The sequence below is a fragment of the Mus caroli genome, chromosome 10 (genome assembly GCF_900094665.2).
Source record: "Mus caroli chromosome 10, CAROLI_EIJ_v1.1, whole genome shotgun sequence".
NCBI classification, from domain to species: Eukaryota; Metazoa; Chordata; class Mammalia; order Rodentia; family Muridae; genus Mus; species Mus caroli.
This window is the reverse complement of record NC_034579.1, coordinates 109203597-109225368: the sequence shown is the minus strand read 5'-3', so window position 1 is coordinate 109225368 and position 21772 is coordinate 109203597. Positions and strand designations below refer to the sequence as shown.

At 45.8% G+C, this 21772-nt stretch overlaps 1 protein-coding gene across 3 annotated transcripts in view; it reads left to right on the top strand.

Moving 5' to 3' along the window:
- Positions 1-16057, top strand: part of Kcnmb4 (potassium calcium-activated channel subfamily M regulatory beta subunit 4) — a 57880-nt gene extending 41823 nt beyond the window's left edge. Inside the window, exons 3-4 of one of the 3 annotated variants that reach the window (XM_021174634.2) lie at positions 13759-13840; positions 15818-16057. In XM_021174634.2, the coding sequence (XP_021030293.1) occupies positions 13759-13840; positions 15818-15964 (229 nt within the window). In that variant the 3' untranslated portion in view covers positions 15965-16057. Of the gene's footprint in view, positions 1-13758; positions 14333-15817 lie in introns of those variants that run through there. The other 2 variants (XM_021174635.2, XM_021174636.2) reach the window with 2 other exon arrangements.
- Positions 16058-21772: the final 5715 nt, after the last annotated feature.

Genomic DNA, 21772 nt, shown 5'->3' with positions numbered 1-21772 from the left:
GCCCGGAGGTGGGTGTATAGACAGAGTGTTCCTGCCTTCACGTTGACTGCCCATGGGCAAGCCAACAAGCAGGGGTGTCCCTGATGCCTGTCAGCCGTAGGTGTTAAGCAAATGCCAAGTGGCTGAATGGAAGAGAACCAAGTCCCGAGAAAGCCTTGTTAAATGCCCAAGTGTACGTCTAGAGACTGTGTGCTTTAAATTTAGAGATCTATAACAAGGTTGCAGGTCTATGGGTTAGGTACAGCTTAAGACTCCATGTTATTGTCATTGCTGTGGGCAAAGAAGGTGGCCCTATCTGTAATATAATACTGGTCAATGGCCACAGAAATAAAAATGGATCTCTCTAGGAATATGTACCGCTCACTGCATAGCAGCCTTCTGTGGATTTCTTTTTTCTTTTCTTTTTCTTTTTTTCTTTTCTTTTCTTTCTTTTTTTTATTACCATGTTCCAATGACCAGTCTGCTGTTAATTATGTTTTTAAAGATTTATTTATTTATTTATATGCATATGAGTACACAGTAGCTGTACAGATGGTTGTGAGCCTTCATGTGGTTGTTGAGAATTGTATTTAGGACCTCGGCTCAATCCGCTCCAGTTGGCCCTGCTCGCTCTGGTCAATTCTGCTTGCTCAGTCCCTGCTTTCTCTGGCTCAAAGATCTTATACATAAGTACACTGTAGCTGACTTCAGACACACCAGAAGAGGGCATCAGATCTCATTACTGGTTGTTGTTGGGATTTGAACTCAGGACCTTTGGAAGAGCAGTCAGTGGGTACTGAGCCACCTCGCCAGTCCAGCTGTTAATTGTTTATACATTATTTTTATTAAATATTGGGCATCATATTTTACAGGGATGTAGTAAGGCAGCAGCTAGCCCACATGGGTGCTAGGACTTAGTCATAACTCATCACTTTAATACCTGTGCATGCTTCTCAACAATACTTTCATTGCAGCGACATATTGAGTGTACCCTGTAGTGAGTGTGCCCTGTAGTGTGTGTGCCCTGTAGTGTGTGTGCCCTATAGTGTGTGTGCCCTGTAGTGTGTGTGCCCTATAGTGTGTGTGCCCTGTAGTATGTGTGCCCTGTAGTGAGTGTGCCCTGTAGTGTGTGTGCCCTGTGGTATGCGTGCCCTGTAGTACTGTAATATCCAAAATAAATTCAAGACTACCTTGTACCTTCCCCCTTCAAAAAGACTTTCCAAACTGTACTAGCAGTCCAAGTACAGAGCCAAATAAAAAGCTGGCTGACTAAACAAGTATAAAAACATAGTTTTAACGATCAAAAACAAGATTAACAATTCCCCTGCCCCGCCTCACACTAAAAACTTCAAAGACAGACAAAATGAAAGTCACCCTATACAAACCAACCAATGTCTAAAAAGGTTATTGGCTACACCAATTAAAATAAGCCAGACTACCCTGGTGCCTTTATCTGACCCTTACAAAGTTACAAAAAGTGTGTTCTTTGTTCTGGGTCTCTCCTCTGGCCTGTGTGCTGAGAGGGGGGTTCCCCGACATGTTGGATAAGTAAAATCCTCATGCGTTTTGCAACGATAGCGGTCTCTGTGGTTTTTGTGAGTGAGGGTCTTTTGACAAATTCCAACAGTACATAACTTAGGGGTCCAGGCACATGAATCATTGGTAGCCTGGATAGAAAGCTAGCCTGTTTCTCTTTTCCTACAAGCAGTAGGAAATGACTTAATTTAAAAATAGCTGCTGTGTATCCTATACATTGTAACAAAACAAGGTTCCTAACAGTTGGGAACCTTGTAAAGTGATAACATTATTATAGGAGCAGCCCTTCAAGCTTCCAGGATCAAAGACTCTCACTGGGTCTTTTGCAACAAAAGACACCTACTTACCTTAATTTCCATAGCTGTCAGAGTAATCACACTGCACCTAAGGGAAGGGCGAGGTGTGTAAAAGCGAGGAAACAGGTAAGTGGGTTTTCTTGGTTGAGGATCTAATTCTAGGATACTGGATTTAACTTAGTCAGACATTAATGGCGATGATGCATTGAGTACATTGTGGAGGGAATTGCTGTGGACTGAGTCTGAGTGGTCCTGTTCCTCCTGCCGGAGCTCCCTTCACGAGTATCCAGCTCCAGGCTGGCAGCCTTCCATAGCATGTGAGGCCAGACTAGGGGTTACCCAGGAGGAGAGGTTTGGGGGTCCATCCGATGAGGGAGAGAGAGCAAGCGCTTCAACAGGATGAGCTGGGGAAACAGAAACTGTCACACACTGGGAGAGGTTGGGCTAGACAGGGATTTTACAAACAGGCAGAGGGGGGCTGGGCTTGGTCAGCACCTGAATTTGATTCCCAGTAAGATGACTGTCAGAGGACCACTCCCCCACCACCACCAAACCCTACCCCCACCCCGTTGTTGTGAGACAGATGGTTTCAGTCTGAGCACTGGGGAGGCAGAGAAGACAGGCAGGTGCCTGGGCATCTCTAGCCAGCCCCCTTCACTGCTTGGCAAGTTCCGTGTCAACGAGGGACCCCGTGTCTTGTGTAGGGTTCCTATTGCAGTGATGAAACACCATGACTTAAATCAGCTTGAGGAGGAAAGGGTTTATTTGGCTTACACTTCCACAGCACTGTTCCTCACAGGAGGAAGTCAGGACAGGAACTAGAGCAGGGCTGGCTGGAATGTGGAGGCAGGAGCTGAGGCTGAGGCCTTGGAGCGGTGCTGCTCTCTGGCTTGCTCCTCATGGCTTGCTCAGCTTGCTTTCTTATAGAACCCAGGACTACCAGCCCAGGGGTGGTACCACCCACAATGGATTGTGTCCTGCCCCATGAATCACTAATTAAGAAAATGCCCTATAGGCTTGCCTACAACCCAATCTAATTGAGGCATTTTCTTAATTAAGTTCTCTCGGATGACTTTAGCGTGTGTCAAAGTGACATAAAACTAGCCAGTATGCTCTGTCTTAAAAAATGTGGATAGCACACAAGAGATGGCCCCTGAGATTGACTTCTGGTCTACACGTGTGCATACGTGCACATACACTCACTTGTGTGTGTGTATACACCCCTTCACACACATGGACATATGCATAATCTTTCCTAAAAGAACAACAACAACAACAAAAAAACCCAGAAAGGCAAACAGCAAAGCAAAAATGATCACTTGTTTTGGAAATTATCTGAAAATAGTTGGCACAGCCCGTGAAAACACAAATAAACACACAGGACTGTTTAGGCAAATCCATCTATGGCATTTACAGTTTCCAACAAATCTAGGTGGCCTTTGAACGAATCCCCTGCAAGTCTGCGAACCTGTTTCCCCATCCTCCAGATTTGCTCAGCTGCAACTCAGCGGCTTCAATCACGCTTTGAAGTCTGTTGCCGCCCCACTAACATTTGTTGAGCTCCCATTTTGAGCTTAGCAGGATGTACCGCTCTCTTCAAGGTCCGGGAACCCCAGGGAGACCAGCCAAGTGGAGCTGAGCAGACGCCTGAATACACCACTTTACTAGGAACCCACGGGTGTGGCTGAGCCTGCATTGTTCTGCCCCCTCCTCGGCCCCACCTTTCCGTTTTTACTACATAAGAAGCCCTGTTGATTCCTCCCCCCACCCCACCCCCGCCCCAAGGTATCTTGGGGAAAAAGTGGGTTTTGACCTCCTTTAAAACGCCATCTTTGGACTGCACGCAATATGCCCGGCTGTGTTCAGACAGGAAGGAGACAGATACAGTGATACCCGAGGGGGTCCCTTACCCTGCTCATTTCCTTGAGAACCCAAATGCCGAAGCTCTTGCCAGCCCTCCAAGCGCCCAATGGAATCCCTGCTCGTGTGCTTATTTTTGGGTTTGTCAGCGTGTTTGTCATCTTCTCCCTGGAAACGGTTTCTCACACCCACGTCGCGAGTGTGCGATCTGTGATGATTCCGTGTCCTCTTTGCCTGGAACGAGGGCTGAGAACATGATTCAGCTTAGGGAAATGACACAAAATGCGGCTGTTAGATCTTTCAAACCTGACTCTTTCTTAGGTGTGTGCAGTCTCTCTACAGGAGCAGACCCTGCTGGAAGCAAGCCGATTTGAGCTCTAAGTTCCTAGGCTCCGGGTGTGGCGGGTGTCACGGGGAGAAACTAGAAGACACATTGTTACTTTCTTGTTGCAGTGAGAAAAGCAACTTCAAGGGGGAAGGATTTATTTCGGCTCACAGTTTGAGGGCTCATTCGTGCTATCACTGTGGAGAAGCCTGGAGGCAGGGTGAGAGTGGCTATGACCATGTGATAGGCTCCGAGGCAGCTGGCCACATCACATCTACAGTTAGGAAGCAGAAAGATGAAGGCTGGTGCTAATTTCCTTCCTTCCTTTCTTCCCTTCCCCTCTCCCTCCCTCTCTCCCTCCTTCACTTCCTTCTTTCCTTAAGTCAGAAGTTCATACCCATCTTTCTGCTTGCAAAACTTGATCTTGATACCTGCTCCACCCCACCCCACCCCCACCCCACCGAGAGAAGACAGGAGCCTTCATAGAGGTTACACATAACAGGTGTCGGATGTGACTCTAAAGGCACTAAAGTCACTGTGTGAGTGCAGAGCTGCTGCAGCTCCGTTCTCAGAAAGTCTGTTGAGACACTCTCTGATATGGCCCACATCTGTGGCTGGGGACTGACGGTCCCAGGCACAATCTAGTTCTCTGGAGTGATGCTTATAGGGTAAGCTTAGTGCATAGCTTCTATTGATGTTCCTAATTAGAAGGCTCCAACGTCATCGGGGGCTTTTTTTTTCCCTTGCCTCTGCCAGACATGCCTGTGGTAGAATTAGAACACATGATTTGCATGTTAAACCTGCCGTGTTGGTCAGAGCTGCTCCCTGTAAGCCCACCGTGCTGGATAGGACACGAGAGAAGGAGGAGCAACAAAGGCATCTCTACCAAAAGGAAGCTGCTCATAGGAGCTGTCTGTGACTACGTCCTTATAGCATTCAGGTGGACAAAAGAAGTACCTGGGGAAGACTCAGCACAGCCACCATTCTGGCATGTTTTTTTTTTTTTTGTGTGGGTTTTGTTGTTTTTGTTGTGGTTGTTGTTGTTGTTGGTGGTGTTTTTTGTTTGTTTGTTTTGTTTGTTTGTTTATTTTTCCCGGTGGTGGCAATCATTCTCACAGCAGCCTCTCCTATCTATGCTCAGCATCAGAAGCAACGGAAGTGAGATACTTCCACATCTCATTTAGCTCTCAGGAGTAAGGTAGATTCCATCACCCCACCATTTGTGGCTTGATTAGGAAATGCCCCCCACCCTCCCCACCCCAAGCTCTTGGGTTTGAACACTCCGTTTCCAGCTAACGTCACTGCCTCGGAAAGCTGTAGACCCTTTAGGCGTGGCATCTCAATAGAGGGAGTAGATTTGACTGCTCTTAAATACCGTCCTGCACCTGCAGATTTACTAATACTTTATAACTAACTCAGCGCTGTGCTGCTCCAAGACAACTTACCTGCCCCCTTGCTAACTAGCTCTCCTGCCGCAGTCAGATGCAGGTTTTTAGCTTCTTCCACAATTAGTAGGTAGCCCTGTTGCCACTCTCAGTTGACCTGGGAAGGACAGCGGAGGAAGACTGGAGGGTGTGACTCACAATTACAGATGTGTGGTGAGCATTTTATCTACAGACAGGAACCCAGGGGAGCAAAACCGTGCTTTTGAGAGAACTATCACCCAGGCTTTTTAAAGCCCATACCATAGCATCATTGCTGAGCTCCGATGAGTCAGAATGCGCTGGTAACGGGGAGGGGAGGAAAAACCCTTTCCTCTGTCACACTTGAAATGTTTGTCAACTTCATGTGAATGAAATCAACAGATAATGCATCAGCAGGAGAAAATGCAAACCGACTTGGCGTGTTATTAATTATGTTTTACACAAAGGACCTCAAATCAAAGAAGTGGTTAGACTTAGTGAGGTTAAAGCAAAAAGACTTGGCTTTGCAGAGGTGGAAGTTTGTGGTGATGTTCACCTCTGCACGCTTAAGAGGATTTCCGTGAAGACTGGAACCCTCGGAGAAGAAATTTACGGCAGCCTCGGGTCCCAGAAGTTGTGTGGTCATGCAAATGAGGGAGGTTTCTGGAAGGAGTTGGTCCTGTCTGTTTAATCTCAAATGTCTTCTTCGGCTTAAGCTAACCACCTCCGGGCTTCCGAGTGTGTCCTCACAGCAGAGAAGCTCCGGGTGAAGAGTGCTCCCTGTAAAGGACCTGTGTGGGTAGTCCCTGTCTCCCAAGTGCTCCCCAGGAGATACACACAAGTACTCTCCTGCAGTCACGTGGAAGACAAGTGTGCTCTTCCACCTTCTCGACAAGGCGGCATGATTGCTTCCCTAGCAACTAGACATAGCTAACTCCTCTCAACAGGGACAGCTTGTTTATACTAAACTCAAAATCAACTTATATATTTGTTAGAGATCGCATCCATGGTCTTATACATCTTAATATATATAATATATACTCTACAATCATGTATCTCTGGTTTCCAGCATTCCTATTGGCCGGTCTTCAGTATCTTTCAGTAGAAGGAAAAAAGAAACTTCAGCCAGGCGGTGGTGGCACACACATTTGATCCCAGCACTTGGGAGGCAGAGGCAGGTGGATTTTCTGAGTTCGAGGCCAGCCTGGTCTACAAAGTGAGTTCCAGGACAGCCAGGGCTACACAGAGAAACCCCGTCTCAAAAAACAAAAACAAAACAAAATAAAACAAAACAAAACAAAACAAAACAAAAAAAAAACTTCAAAGATTATTTTTTTTTAAATCAGTAACCAAATTAAATCTGGGATTTTCACTGAGTAGGTTTTAATTCAGTCACCTTCCAGAAGTGTCACAGAATATGATATTGTTAAAAGCCAGAATATTCAATAACACTCTGCCATTGTTTGGGTCCAGAAAGGCCTGTGTGGTTCCAGTACTGGCAGGCATGCTTGCTTCTGAAGGCTGGAGCCTCTCCAAAGGGCTTGAGGCCGCTGAGGCTGTGGTTTAGAAGCAGGTTACAGGACCTTGTCTGCCTTTCCCTTCTGAGAGCACTCACTTTGCCCCGTGTTACCAGCATGTTGCAGTCCCTTACCACAGACCTAAGCCAACTCAATCAGTCAACCGGGTTCTCCAGGGTGGGAGCAAGGATTACACAGAAAAAGACAATCAAACAACGCCGTAGTACAACCCCAGCCTGTTCTGAGGCTGAAGCGGGTTTATTTATTTTTCCCAATCTACTCTTACACCATTTTAATTGCATGCAAATAATCAGGTCAGCTCTAGATTAATGAGCAAACAAGGCAATAAACACAAATAGACAAGGAACAAACAAAGTCCCTTAATCACTGTTTCTAGGGGCTCATCTGAATATCTACGCCTCCTTCACTATCCTAGCCCAAAGTCAGGTTCTTGCCTGAAGCCTACTTCCTTGTCCTGGCCCAATGTCAAATTCCCACCAAGTTCCTAGAAGCGGCCCCAAAACTCTCCACACAAATCTTTCTCCCCCATAAACGAATTACCCCAGCACTTTGTATGTAATTGTGGAGAGCTACCATCTAGCCACAGTAAAGCTTGGCATGTGCATGTGTGTTATGTGTGGAGGTCAAAGGGCAACACTCTTCATTCAGGTATCATTCTTCAGAAACCACTTGTCTTAGTTAGGGCTTTACTGCTGTGAACAGACACCATGACCAAGGCAACTCTTACAAGGACAACATTTACTTGGGGCTGGCTTACAGGTTCAGAGGTTCAGTCCATCATCATCAGGCAGGAGCAGGGCAGCATCCAGGCAGGCATGGTGCAGGAGGAGCTGAGAGTTCTACAGCTTCATCTGAAGGCTGCTAGCAGAATACTGGCTTCCAGACAGCTAGGATGAGGGTCTTAAGCCCACACCTACAGTGACACAACTATTCCAACAAAGCCACACCCACTCCAACAAGGCCACACCTAATAGTGCCATTCCCTGGGTCGAGCATATACAAACCATCACACTACCGTCTTTCCCTTTTTGCCTTGACACAGATCTCTTCACTGACCTGGAGCTCATCAATAGACTACGTTGGCTGACCCGTGAGCCCCAGGGGTCTGCCTGTTTTGGCCTCCCCAGTGCTGGGATTACAAGTGCAGGCCGCCATGGCCAGCATTTCTTTTGTGGGCTCTAGGGATCTAACTCGGGTCCCCATGCTTGCAAGGCAGAAGTACCAGTTCTCCAGTCCCACTGGTGATATTTTATTTAAATTCTTGTTTACATGTTTAAGATTTATATAAACCATTTTGTAAGACTATTTCATAAAACCCATCCCACACACAGATTAAGTTAAGCCGTCAAAGCACACAAGGGTGGCTTTCATGGTGGGTTTTCATCTCCTTGATCTGGAATTGTGAAAGCATTGTTTTAACTCGGTTGTCCTCAGGCGGGATAAACCCTGAGTATTGCTGCAATGCGATTCAGTCCTGCAGGTCCCTAACCTTGGGCTCTGTATGGTAAGAAACCCTCAAGTGATTTTCATCCTTAGCTTTGAGCAACCGCTATCCTGGTCTCTCAGAATGTGGCCCATGCCTTACATTTAGGTAAACGTGCACACAATTTTTTTCCTCTTCTAGGTTAGCCCTAACAAAACATCAAAGTCTCTTGTTTTCTTTGCTTATGTAACAGCAGTTGGGTAACCTGCCTTTCCTTCCCCACCAGCCATGGGTACCCGGGGGCTCAGGAAAGTTTTATTTAAACTAAGCCTGGGGCTGATCTTACTTCTTCATCCTAATTATACTGCCCTTATTTTTTTCTGTCAGGCTAGAGATTTTATTTTATTCAAATGTCCTCTTTGTATTATCCATTTCAGTCTCTTTGCAAAACTAGGCCATGTTGTAAATAATAAATATTATTATTTAAGCAATCCTAGACGCAAACCTAGATGGAGCCTGCTTAGAAACGCCCAGGTGATTTAAGTCAATATTCTTGGTGTCCTTTGGCCTGGCACTTGGGGCCACAGTCATGCTTGTGGAATTGTCTTGACCAAAGTAGTGATGAAACTTTCCCAAAAGTGTAAGCGAAAATATCTCTAATGATACAATATGCCATGAGTAAGGTTTGGTAGTTTGTAATAAATAAGCGCAATATGTAAATGTACAACTTCCATGGCTTGAGAGGACTGGGGTTTGGCAATGCGTACCTTGTAAGAGTAGAGCGTGCACATAACCTTGTAAGGCCCTAGGTGCAACACCCAGTACCCAAGGTAAGGATAATGAGTGGGAGAATTTATATTAAGATCAACTTTAAGTGTATGAGACAGACAAGGCAAGGTGAGAGGAGCTAGGCCAGCAGAAGGAAGTTTTATTGTCTTGCTAAAATGGGTCAAAGTCTGTCAAAGTGTGTAAAAAAACAGTGAGCCAACAAAGGTGATGTCATCGTTACCACAACATTCTTTCTGAGCTGCACTGGTGTTTTCCACGGTTACTCTTCTTTTATGATACTTACGGTGATATTTTCCATTACAATTCCCACATCCTCCAAAAGGACCTTCTTGCTTGCTTTTTTTAAAGTTCTCAGGTACAGAGGAATCATGCTCTGTTTTTTTATTTTTTATTTTTTGGTCTCTCATTTTAAGAGTCCTATAAAAGTAATTTATTCTTCTGGTGTAATTGTTGTCTCCATGGCTTACTGCCTCCATCCTACTGACCTAAGCCTAGTCCTGGAAGCTTCTTGCCTCCATCCAGGCCTAGAATGTTTTCAGTTTCTGAGACTTGCTGCTGAATAAGCCCACCCTTTCTAGTTCTCTCTGAACTCTGGTTGGCTGGTCCAGCTCAGCTGTCCTGGCTCAAACTCCTCTCTCAGCTGACTTAGCCAATCTGCTCTCTCTCTCTCTCTCTCTCTCTCTCTCTCTCTCTCTCTCTCTCTCTCTCTCTCTGCCTCTGAATTGCTCAGTTTAGCCTCACACTAACTCCAGCAATTTTTCCTAATCTTCTGACTCTTTCTCATTCTCTGGTTCATTTGTCTTTACCTGTGTTTAGCTTGTTCTCTCTTCAATCTGTCTCTGTAAAACTGTCCTGGTGAAACTGCCTCCTTCCTCTCTGTGCTGCTCCACTCCCCCTCTCAACTCTACTGCACTGCTCCCCACGAACTCTGCTGTATCCTGCACTGTACTCTCTTCCTCCTGTACTGCCTGTCTCTCCCTTAAGTAGCTTCCCTCTTCTCTCTCTTTTCATGAGAGATGGGCATTACCCCTTCTGTCAAATCTTTCTCTGATGCATCACTTTGTCTGCCACTCAACGAGACATCACTTTCGAACATGGGTGCTTCCTTCTACAAACTGACTTTACCTTCCTTGTTTGGGATTAAAGACGTGTACCACCATACCTAGACCTAAGCTTTTCTTTACCTGAAACTTGCGCTATACCCAACTGGCCTTAAACTCAGAAATCTGTTTGCTTCCATCTCCTGGGATTAAAGACATGTCTGTATTCATTCCAGCCAGATTGCACAGACCTAGAGGTCTTTGGAAGTGATCCCTTGCCAGAGCAGCCCTGTTCTGAAAGAAAGGTCCTCCACAGAGTTCCTCTTCAGTTCTGCCATATAACTATGGGAAGGAAAATGAATTCTGAGCCAAAGAGAATTCTGGCCTCCAGGCCAGTCAACCTGGAGGAAAGAGATATCTGAGGCAGGAGGGTGCCTTCAATTAAGATGCTGTGAGCCCAACTGGAAGGAGTGAATTGTAGGCCAGAAGAAGCCATTTCAAGGCCATCTCAGTAAACCATATAACCAAGCAACTAGTGACCTGAGATATTAGATTTTCTTATCCAAGGAGATTGTGAAACAGATCTGAGCTGTCCCAAGTAGAAAGAGACATGCATGGTTTTTAAGGAAATGTGTATGATAATATTTTTTTTCTACCTCTAAAGAAGGATTTGTTGAAGTGGTTCAAATTCAGCTCCAATGAGTCATTTTATTTTGTCACTTAAAGCTCTGAAACATAAGTGTTGCTCAAGATCCAGGAGATGGAATTCTAGAAAGTTTCTGAGGAAAACACGCTTTTGGATCCAACAGTTTCCGGTCGCTTCCTTCTCTCCTGCCCGTTTCCTCCCGGTTTTCTCCAGCCCGTGCTCCGTGCTCCAGGTGTGGTGGTTCCAGACTCCCTCGCAGGAGCTCTTTCACAGGCTCAGTTGTTCCTTATTGTGATAATGGCATTCAGTGCCATCCTCAGTAATGACTGGAGAAAGATTACAAAAGAAGCATTTTAATTACTTATGCAAATTACTCATGCAGTTACTATAGTAATAAAAACCGCAGTCCCTTTTCTTCCTTATCCTTTTGTTTTTCATACCATCAATTTCTAGTGCATGGTTCCTTGGTATCAAGTGTATTCATGTTGCTGTGCAACTGACCTTTGTGATGAAGAAAATAGAGCTCCTCTTTGTATCAAGAGTTTCAAAGGTGTAGAAGAGTGTTCTCCAGAGAAAGCATCCTGGGAGACAGCTTGGACCTTCTCTTGCTTGCTTGGGGTCACCTGCCAGCTGTGGGCAGCTGTGGCTGGGAAGAGAGCAGAGGCACTGCTGGCCGAGCAGATTGTAAGGACTCTAGATGTGACGCTGACTGTCTTGTGCCTGGGTTATTCTAGGGCCTTGGCTTCTACTACTCCAGACTGGGGCATAAAGTTTCTTTAAACTTTACATGGAGAGTAAGGCCGCAACACAGGCAGGCTCTTCAGCAGCAGCAAGAAGTTACTTAACAACAAATGGGTGCAGAATGACAGACCACCGACAAAGCCACATCTCTGTGGCATCTTACAGGAGAGAAAAGGATCTGAAGTTAAATGAATGACAGCCCAGATCTTGAAGATAACGGGTTGCTGTAAGGGTAATTGGAGCGATTTCTGCAAGCTAAGTGTGATTTGGGCCTCATTTCTACAAAGATTCTGAGTTAATTTTATTTATTTATTTATTTATTTATTTATCTAGTGAATATGAGTGCTCTATCTGCATATATGCTTGCATGCCAGAAGAGGGCATCAGATCCCACTATAGATGGTTGTGAGCCATCATGTGCTTGCTGGGAGTTGAACTCAGGACCCCAGGAAGAACAGCCAGTGGTGCTCTTAACCACTGAGCCATCTCTCCAGCCCTTCTTCATTCATTTAATATAACTTTTCATTGAAATGCCAGCTAGAATCTCGCTTCATGTGCAAAAATTGACATCCTGCACCAAAGAAGAGAAGCACAAGGGCTCGGTCATTTCAGACTCAGCCTGCACAAGTGTTTCTGCTGGTGCGCAATGATAACCTAACCTTAGGAAGAGAGAAGCACCCAGTGTCCTTTGTAGCCTCTGGGAAATAAGAACTATGATGAAAGGGAACCCCCAGGAGTATGTTTCCCCTCAAAAGACACTGCCCTTAGCCAAAAAAATTTTTTCTAAATATTTATTTATTTATTTATTTATTTATTTATTTTGGACTTTTCAAGACAGGGTTTCTCTTTATAGCCCTGGCTGTCCTGGAATTCACTTTGTAGACCAGGCTGGCCTCGAACTCAGAAATCCACCTGCCTCTGCCTCCCGAGTGCTGGGATTAAAGGCGTGCACCACCACCGCCCGGCACCTCAGAAGCCTTTGATGTTCTTGGGGATAATGGGATAAATTACTTTATGTCTACCTACGTAGAAAGCATAGCTACATGTCTTACCATTGTAGGAAACAGAGCAAACCTTCCTGGGGATGAAATGCCAATCTTTCATCAAATATAAGCCTCTGGCAGGAGAGCTGAACTCCCAGCCATCTGTCTCATCGCCAGAGATGGGCGAGCATGGCTTGTGGAACATGCCCCATCTTTCTTGTCTATTGGAGACAAACAGTAGCAATCGAAGCAGCGTCCACTCGGGCAAGATAGAAACCTACCGCTGACACTTTGCAGGATTAACCAAGAGAGTGGGCAGTGGCTCCGAAGGACGATTAGTTTCACGCAAAAACATGGGACGCTACATTCAGCTCATCCGCGGCCTGCTTATTAATAAAGCCTTTGGTTCATATAGCTAGGCTCGGTTGATCTGAAAACTACCTTTTGAAGCTATGATGTCGTGCTGTGATATTTCAGCGTACTGGTCTGCAGTCAGTTATCTTGGGATGCATGTGGCCTGCAAGTGCTGCAGGTTAGACATGCCTGTGGGCGATATATCTGTCACCCTAACTTGAACAATACATTATTTCCCCCTTTAAAATAAAATCACTTGGCCAGGCAGTGGTGGTGCACGCCTTTAATCCCAGCACTTGGGAGGCAGAGGCAGGTGGATTTCTGAGTTCGAGGCCAGCCTGGCCTACAGAGTGAGTTCCAGGACAGTCAGAGCTACACAGAGAAACCCTGTCTCGAAAAACCAAAAATAAAATAAAACAAAACAAAGTCACTTGGGATCCATCTAAATGCCACACGGAATTTAGGTTTGTTGGGGAATACCCACCCTTCATTTGGCTTCATCCAAGCCCATTGGCCAGTGGGATTAAAGGATCAGGCAGAAAGGGGGAAGCCATTTAGGACGGAGCAAAAAACGACAGCAAAAGGATGCTATACTTTTGACATTTTGCAGCATGCAAATGATCTAATAAGCAGTATGCAAATTTGCACCAATTACTTGATTCGAGAGCTCACAGCTTTTGGAAATGGGTGTGGAGCAGACTGGTACGGTGTCTGCAATCAGAGTCATCACTTTCAAGGGTGATTATTCCCCTGGGCTGGAGAGCACTTGTCGTCTGCAGGTTGTGTAGAGTTTGCTGGGCTGAGAGACTCACTGATCTTCCTTTCCTGTCCTCTCTCTCTTGCAGACCAGAGGACGTTCTCCTACAGCGCACACACGATGAGATTGCTCTCCTGCACTGCTTCCTCTGGCCGGTGGTGGCGTTTGTGGTGGGTGTTCTCATCGTGGTCCTGACCATCTGTGCCAAGAGCCTGGCGGTCAAGGCGGAAGCCATGAAGAAACGCAAGTTCTCTTAACGGGGAGGAGGAGGATTGTGGGAAGCCGAGACCAGAGGTTGCCTCGTCGGCACTCGCCTGCCCTGCAGAGCCCACATTTGGTGGCGCAGGAGATGGAAGGGGCCACAAAAGGCCTCCGAGAGGCCCCTCCCTCGTCGGCAGCAGAAACAGGCACAGTTGGAAGACTGGGGGACTTAACTGCCTGTGTTCCATGTGCTGTAGCAATGGCTAAAGGGTCAAGCTCTTAGCTCTATGGAGTGACTAACTGTTTGGGAAACCCTCAAAGAAGTCGGTTTTCTTTGGAAAGTAACAGTCTATCATTTGTATAGTGTAGTATACAAACCGTTATGATTTATGCTCCTCACAAATATTAAAAGACAGTGCTCTGTGTTCTCTATTTTCTTTTTATGCTTAGATCATCAGGGTATTCAAAGGGGGGGGGTGGATGGTTTTCACTTGATTCTGCTAGACTAAACTCTTAACTTGATTGTGAGTACTAGAATCGACAGAACCACTGACCTTAAGACATAACCGTTGGTTTCCATGAGTACATAGTATCTTGACTCCTACTTGAAGGAGGAATTCTATAGTGCTAGCTCAGTCTACAGCCACTTCCGTCTCTTCAAAGACCTAGAAAATACCCCCCACTGCCTGCCTTTGGGTAGCCATTGTTTCTGGCCAGATGACTTCGTGAGAGAAGGACCTGCTTCCAAAGAAGGCCTGTTCTCGCTCTGGGGACACGGAGTTCTTACGTATCTGTTTATGCTGTTTATTCATTCATTTGAAGTTCTAGGAACTTAAACAAGGGCACTGAGCCACTGAGCCACATTCCCAGCCTCACTTCTCCCCATCCCCTCCTCCTCTTCTTCTTCCTCCTCCTCTTCCTCTCCCCTCTCTCCTCCTCATCCTTCTTCTCTTCCTCCTCCTCTTCTCCTCCCTCTCCTCCCTTTCCTCCTCCTCCCCTCCTTCTCTTCTTCCTCCTCCTTCCTCCTGCTGCTCCTCCTCTTCCTCCTCCTGCTGCTGCTCCTCCTCGTCGTCGTTGTCCTCCTCCTCCTCTTTGGCATATCCTTATCTCTCTGCAGTAGAACGTACACGACCTGAAGGACACTCTTTAGTTCATGGTTAAATATTGTTTTCCTTTAACAAAGTCAGCCCAGGCGGTTGATTTCCCTTGCCTTTGTCCTTGCCCCCATGTTCTGGGTGTCACAGCAGGCTGACTGCTGCAGTTCAGTTTGCTCAGACAGAGCTAGGATGCAGCTTGGCTCACTCCACTGCCGCTGGGCTTTCTGTGCCTTCAAAAGTGTGACAACGCTGGGCGTGGTAGCACACAGGGATCTCTCTGTGTTCAAGGCCAGCCTGGTCTACACAGGGAGTTCTAGGACAGCCAGAGCTCTGTGGTGACACTCTAAGTGCATCCAAGCCATCATCGTTGCATCTGTTCATAGACTGAGTTTCAAATACCAACCATGAGTCTCAGCAGATATTCGATCCCCTCCCCCGGCCCCTATTTACCACCCAGAACCAAGCCTCATTCAGATGAGAAGCATATTTTCAGTGGAGGGGACAACTTAGCAATGGCCTCAGCTTTCTTCTAACCCCTTAGCTTGAAGTTGGGATTTAAGGACAGGCTCCTCTCGGGGGGTTCCACGGGGAGGGGGTGAAAAGGAAGTGAAGGGATGCCTGCCTCTCTCATATCCACACATCACTGTTCTCTCAGCTTCAGAGTGGAAGCTGTCAAGAGCACCCTCGTCCTCCGAGTAAACACTGAAGAACACAAGTCTTTTCTTCTTCTCTCTCTTAATTCAGAGGTTGCAGGCTTCACTGTGAATAGAGCCTGGCGCGCACTATTTATGACATCCTTTGAGGCTGCTGTTGCAGGGCCTTGACTTCAGTTCCCATTTTCTTTTGCAGTATCCTTGTTGTCTTAGCAACATAGAAACTATTCTGAAGTGCCGGGTACCACGAAACCAGGAACGAGAGAAAAATCGTCGTGTTGGCATCACACAGAGGACGATGAAGTCTGTTCTTATGCTCATCCAATTATCTCTGATTAACTAACTGATGATAAAGAACACATAAACCCTAAGAGCTCATGAACGCATATGTCTGTGCTGGAATAAAAGGAGGTGGACACTGTAGTCAACCCGAGTCTTCATTTGTCAATTTGATACTCGTGATTTACATTAAATACATGCATTCATTTAAGCCCAAAGAACATACATGCAGTTGTATGATACAGGGTGATTTGGGGAACAGGATAAACACACCGAATCCATGAAGTCACATGTAGTTTTCATGTCTTGTTTCCAAACAGTTCAATCTGAGGCTCCTTATTTATACTAAGGAGATTGGGTTCATTGAAGATAAGCTTGACTTCTTAATGTTCCCTCTCCCTCTCCCTCTCTCTCTCCCCTCCCCCTCCCTCTCCTCTTCCCCCTCTCCTCTTCCCCCCCTTTCCCTCCCTCCCCTCTCCCTAAGTCAGAAACAGGACCAAACTGCTGTAACACAAACCCCGAGATAGGACAGTTTATGTAAGGTGCATGTGTATTTCTTCCACAGCAATCCAGAGGTAGTTGATAAGTTGAGAGTGAGTAGGCAAGCTGTTTGAGATTTGTCTACATGTATTTCTCTTACAGTTGAAGCTGTCTCAAAAAGGCATGAGTACCCACCAGCCTGGAAAAGAAAGGATGTCGGGGATTAAAGCTATTGCCCTTAAGGACATTGGACCATCACTTGTGCAGCCTATCCGTATTTACCGCACAGTTTTCAGGGCTGCTTGAACCTGTTCTGCAGATAGACACAAACCTCACAAAGGATCTAGGGGGCAGGGGAGCCACTATTGCTAAAGCAAAGGAGGAAGGGAAGTAATGGTAAAGGAAACATGAAAAGAGATGGGGAGAAGTAACAGTCTGCGCTGGATGGAGCAGGCATGGACAGAAGCAGGGCCTTCTTGGCTACCCAACCAGTCTCCTCTCTGGGAAGGGATGCTGTAGTCTGTTGTTTCTGTGGCCTCTGTTGGGAGCTCTAGGAAATCAATGCCAGCCTACTCCATGCAACTCTGAAAAACTGAGGGACATTCCAGGCCATGTGCCGCCTTAGGGACGAAGGAGACTTTTCTAGGCTAGACATATAGTTCATTCAGCTCTCTGTAATAACTGCCGAAACCCAACTCTTGATGTCCCCGAACACCTTCAAGCCCCACTTCACCCTCGGACTCCACATTAGTTTTACAAGCTCTTGGACAGCCAGTGGCTCTTTCTTGGGCCCCAGTAGGAAGCTGAGATCACATACACCCTGGGCTGCTTGTAACATCACTCAGCCAAGCCTAACCACCTGAAAAAAGAAAAGCGAAGCCCTTGATGGATCCACCGGGAACCTGCTGTATCTCCCTGGGAGCCCGCTGTATCTTCTCGTGAGCCCGCTATATCTCCCTGGGAGCCTGCTGTATCTCCCTGGAAGGTATATAGAAAATAAAACTTTTCATGCTGTCTTGGTGTGTATGTATGCGTGATTATCAACACCTGAACTTAAATTCCCAGCACCTTGCTGCATTTTTGGGTGGTGGCGATGGCGGTATTTAAAGTCGACCACAGCATCAACAATATAATCTCATTAAAAAACACGGTAGAGGGCTAGCGAGATGGCTCAGTAGGTTAAGAGCATTGGCTGTTTCTCCAGAGGACCAGGGTTCAATTCCCAGCACCCACATGGCGGCTTACAACTGTCTGTAACTCCAGTTCCAGGGGACCCGACGCCCTCACATAGACATGGATGCAAGGTACAACACCAGTGCCCATCAAATAAATCGTTATTTAAAAGGATGGTCACAGCATTAAAGAGACAATGTCATTAAAACCATAGCAGCAGCCCGGAGAAATGGCTCAGTACGTTAAGCCATTTGCTGACAAGCCTGAGGATCTGTGTTTGACTCTTAGACCCCTGTGGTGAAACAAAAGAATCTACTTCCACAAGTTGCCCACTCTACACCTCCCCCACCCCAGGCACCGTAGCACATGCATGTATCTCACTGAACAAATACATTTAATAAATATATTTCTTTTAAACCCACTAGACTACAAGTCTATATCCTTTCAATCACTTCATTTGAGAATGACTATGAGAGAGAGCTCAGGCCCAGTTCTTCGGCCCTTGTGTGTGGCCTGTGTCTCTGTCCTTCCATTTGATGGCAGCCACCTTGAAAAAAAATGAATTTAAGTAGGAATGGAACACCCTTCCTTTCATCTAGTCTGAGCTGAGTCCTACTGTCTGATCAAAAATTCTTAATGAGGCTGGGCTGTGTGGCACACACCTTTAATCCCAGCACTTGGGAGGCAGAGGCAGGCAGATCTCTGAATTCAAGACCAGCCTGGGATACATATCGAGTTCCAGGACAGCCAGGGCTACACAGAGAAACCCTGTCTTGAAAAAAAAAAAAAAAAAAAAACGAAACAAAAAGAACAAAAACAAAACACAAAAAACTCAATGAGGAGTTTGAGAAAGACTGACTGATAATCAGATCTTGGGCTGTCAGACTACAGAAGCAGTTGAGCTTCGGGCAAAGGCTGAGACAACTAAAAGCTTTGTCACCTACAGCTGGCCTGTGTTTATTTTATTTTTCCTCTTGTTCTATTTTTTTCATAGCTCCTGCCGGGGCTTGGATATGATTGGCCAACCAGAGGTTCCTTCCATTATCTCATTCTCCAAAAATTAAAGTTAATTAAACTACCTTGCTTGAGTTAATTTAATGATTAAAGTTGTCTTAATCAGTATTTTCATAAAAGCCGAGGGGATGGGTGCGGGGGGGGGGGAGAAACTCTGTTCTTCTGCTGGAGTAAGACACTTCAGAAGTGCAAGGAGTGGGGTTTCCTCAGGCAGGATTATGTTGGGGACAGCCAGCCCAGTTGGGGCTACATAAAGGATATGAGCAATGGGATCTCTAGGTTTGTTTTTATGTCTGTATTCAGAGTTTTCCATCACCTGCCAATCGCCGCTGTAGTCACAAGCAAGAAAACAGAACTAACCCGGACGTCCATCAGAAGATGCATGCATGATAGAACATAGCGCATTTGCACAGGGTAATCTCATTCATCTGGAAAGAGAAATGGACGCCACGAACCATTCAGGAGAACGGATGGATCTGGGAAGGGTAATATCCAGCGGCATGACCCGGATGCAGAAAGACAAAAACCATATGTGCTGTTTCATATGCAGATTGTAACCTGTAAGGTACACATCATATGTAAATGGTGCAAATATCAGTAAAGCAAATATCAGTAAAATCTAAGAAAAAACCAGAAGGGAGAGCAAGAGGGTAGAAATAGATGCTAAGGAACGATGGTATGGTGGTACAAGATAAAAATTCACAAGGAAGACGTAAGGAACGGGAAGGGGCATGCTGGGAAGAGAGATGGAAGCAATCTGCTAACGTGCACTTTGAGTGAAAATGCCACAATGGCACCTACTGTCTGGTATGCCCATTAAAGTTACTGAAAAAATAAGCACAAACATTAAAATGCATTCTAATTGTAAGAAAAGAACGTATTCTGGAACGTGGACATATGTGTTGGCTTTGGTTTGTATGTTTGTTTAGTGTATTTTTAAATTTTGTTTTGACAAAAAGTATCTTGGGTCGCTCAGTCCATCCTTATAATTAATATGTAGCTGAGGCTGGCTTCAAGTGTGACGTTCCTGCCTCCATTGCCCGAGTCTCAGGATTACAAGCATCTACGGCCACACCCAGTTTTAGAACGTGGAGACTTAAAATATTGTAGGAGATAAGAAGAGACTCAGAGGGTGCCATTTCAGGAAAGGACAAGGATCCAGCAGGGGCTTATTAGAATAAATTCTACCTCTCGGGAGTAATTATCGAAGAACTGAAATAGAACGTGAGATTCTGAACTTGGAATCTGGGCTCTCCTTGCCTGCTGGTCTTTGCTCTGGGGTAAGATGGCCTGCTTGGACAGACATCTCAATTATGAAGTGGTGCTGACACTGGATCCTTAGTGAGGGTTAAGGGCAAGTGTAAAACATTAGTGCACAGCTCTGTCAGTAAACGCTAACCATAATGCTGATGGTGATTGGGCTTGATTGCAGTAGTGCGATGTCAATAAAAATGAAAAATAACGGTCTCAAAGCAGATTCAGGAGATAAAATTCTAGGCCTTTGGTCCTCTGGTTCTTCTTTCTTAGTCCCTACCAAGGTAAAAGATCAGTGCTGAGTTTTGTCCTTTTCTGAAGTTCTATCATTAGCTCCTTTTATTTCTAGAACTCAAACTTAAAAAAAAAAATCACCTCTGATATCTATTTTTAAAAGAGCAGATACCCTAAGTTCTCTACTTTGTTCAGCCCTAATACATTGATGTTATTGAAAAGGTTTGGCCTCACCGTACTTTGCAATTTCCAGAATTATTAAAAGATAAGTCATCTCTTTGATGAAGAGCAATTACCGGCATTCTTTCTTTTCTTAGACGTGGAATCCAGAGAGCACCGTCCTCTTCGTCCATTCTTCAGAGAACACAGCAAATGACTGCGGTCCTTTTTGCATGATTAATGCACCCTTTAAAAGAGGCAACATTCCTACATAAGTCCAAAAAAGTCTGGAATATATAAAACGTATTTGTATCTCCTTAGCAAGTCTCTGACCCAGGATAATTCTTACTCTCCCAAAACACTGCTAATGTGCTTGATGGGTACCACTGTCCCAGCACTGCAAGACAGTTAGAAAAGATCCAATTAGGATCTGAGCTCCCACACAGCATTTAGAAGTGACGATAAATTCAAATGAGACCACCCCGAGTCTGTGGAGGACTTGGAGGTGTTTGAAGTCTGAGACAAATGCTTTTCTTCTTGCAAAAGTCAGCGATAATTAAAGGTCAGAAATATAGTAACCTCTGAGAGGTCTAGCATTCATGGTCACGGAGGGGCAGTGAGAGTTAATGAGATAAAGTCAAAGCAAGAGTCGTGCCGACGTCACAGGATGTGCCGGATTAAATGCCAGTTGTTGCTCACAGTTAGTAAAGGTCTCTAGAGCGTCAAAGTCACTGCCAAGGACACTCCACACAGTTCTCCTCATCTGAAGCTGAGCTGTGTTTCCACTTTGCCCAGGTCTCCGTGATTCACAGCACAGGACATGAGTCACACTGATGGACACTTGTTCCATTTAGTGAGTGGACTTGAATCTGCTCTAAGCTTAGTATGGCCTTGGGGAAGCAGCCTCTGTTCTGGATTCTTTGTACTCTACATACAGCATTGAAAAGCAGGATTCCAGGTAGAATCCAGGCAAGCATTTCTGAGACTGGGATGGGGAGGTGAGTTTATGCAGCATCTTATGGCCTGATGCAACAAAGCTGACTCCCCCTAGCAATGACACCTCTCGATGGTTAATGTCGACTGTCAGCATCACAGGATCTAGAATCGTCTTGGAGAGAAATCTCAGAGCACTACTGTGAGAGTTTCTAGATTAGGTTAATTGAAGTGGGAAGGTTGATCTTAAATGTTGGGGGGCGGGGCAGCAGCATCCTATGGCCCAGGGTCTCAGACCAATTAAAAAGGGATTAAATGAGCGGAGCACCTGCATTTACCTCTCCGTACTTCCTGAATGTGGCTGCAATGTAACCTGCTGCCCCAAGCACCTGTCATTATGCCTTCTCTATCATGGGACCCCCAGACCCATGAGCTGAGGGGGACCCACACTTCCTCAAGCTGTTTGTTGTCAAGTATCATTTTATCACAGAAATGAGAAAAGTAACTAAGAACACACATGTGGCCTCCCTTCCCCCAGCCTGGAACCTGCTTGCTCAAGGGTGGAGCTACGTGCTCATTCGTCCTGTCACGCCTACCTACTGCTGGAACCTGCCTTTGCTGCCTG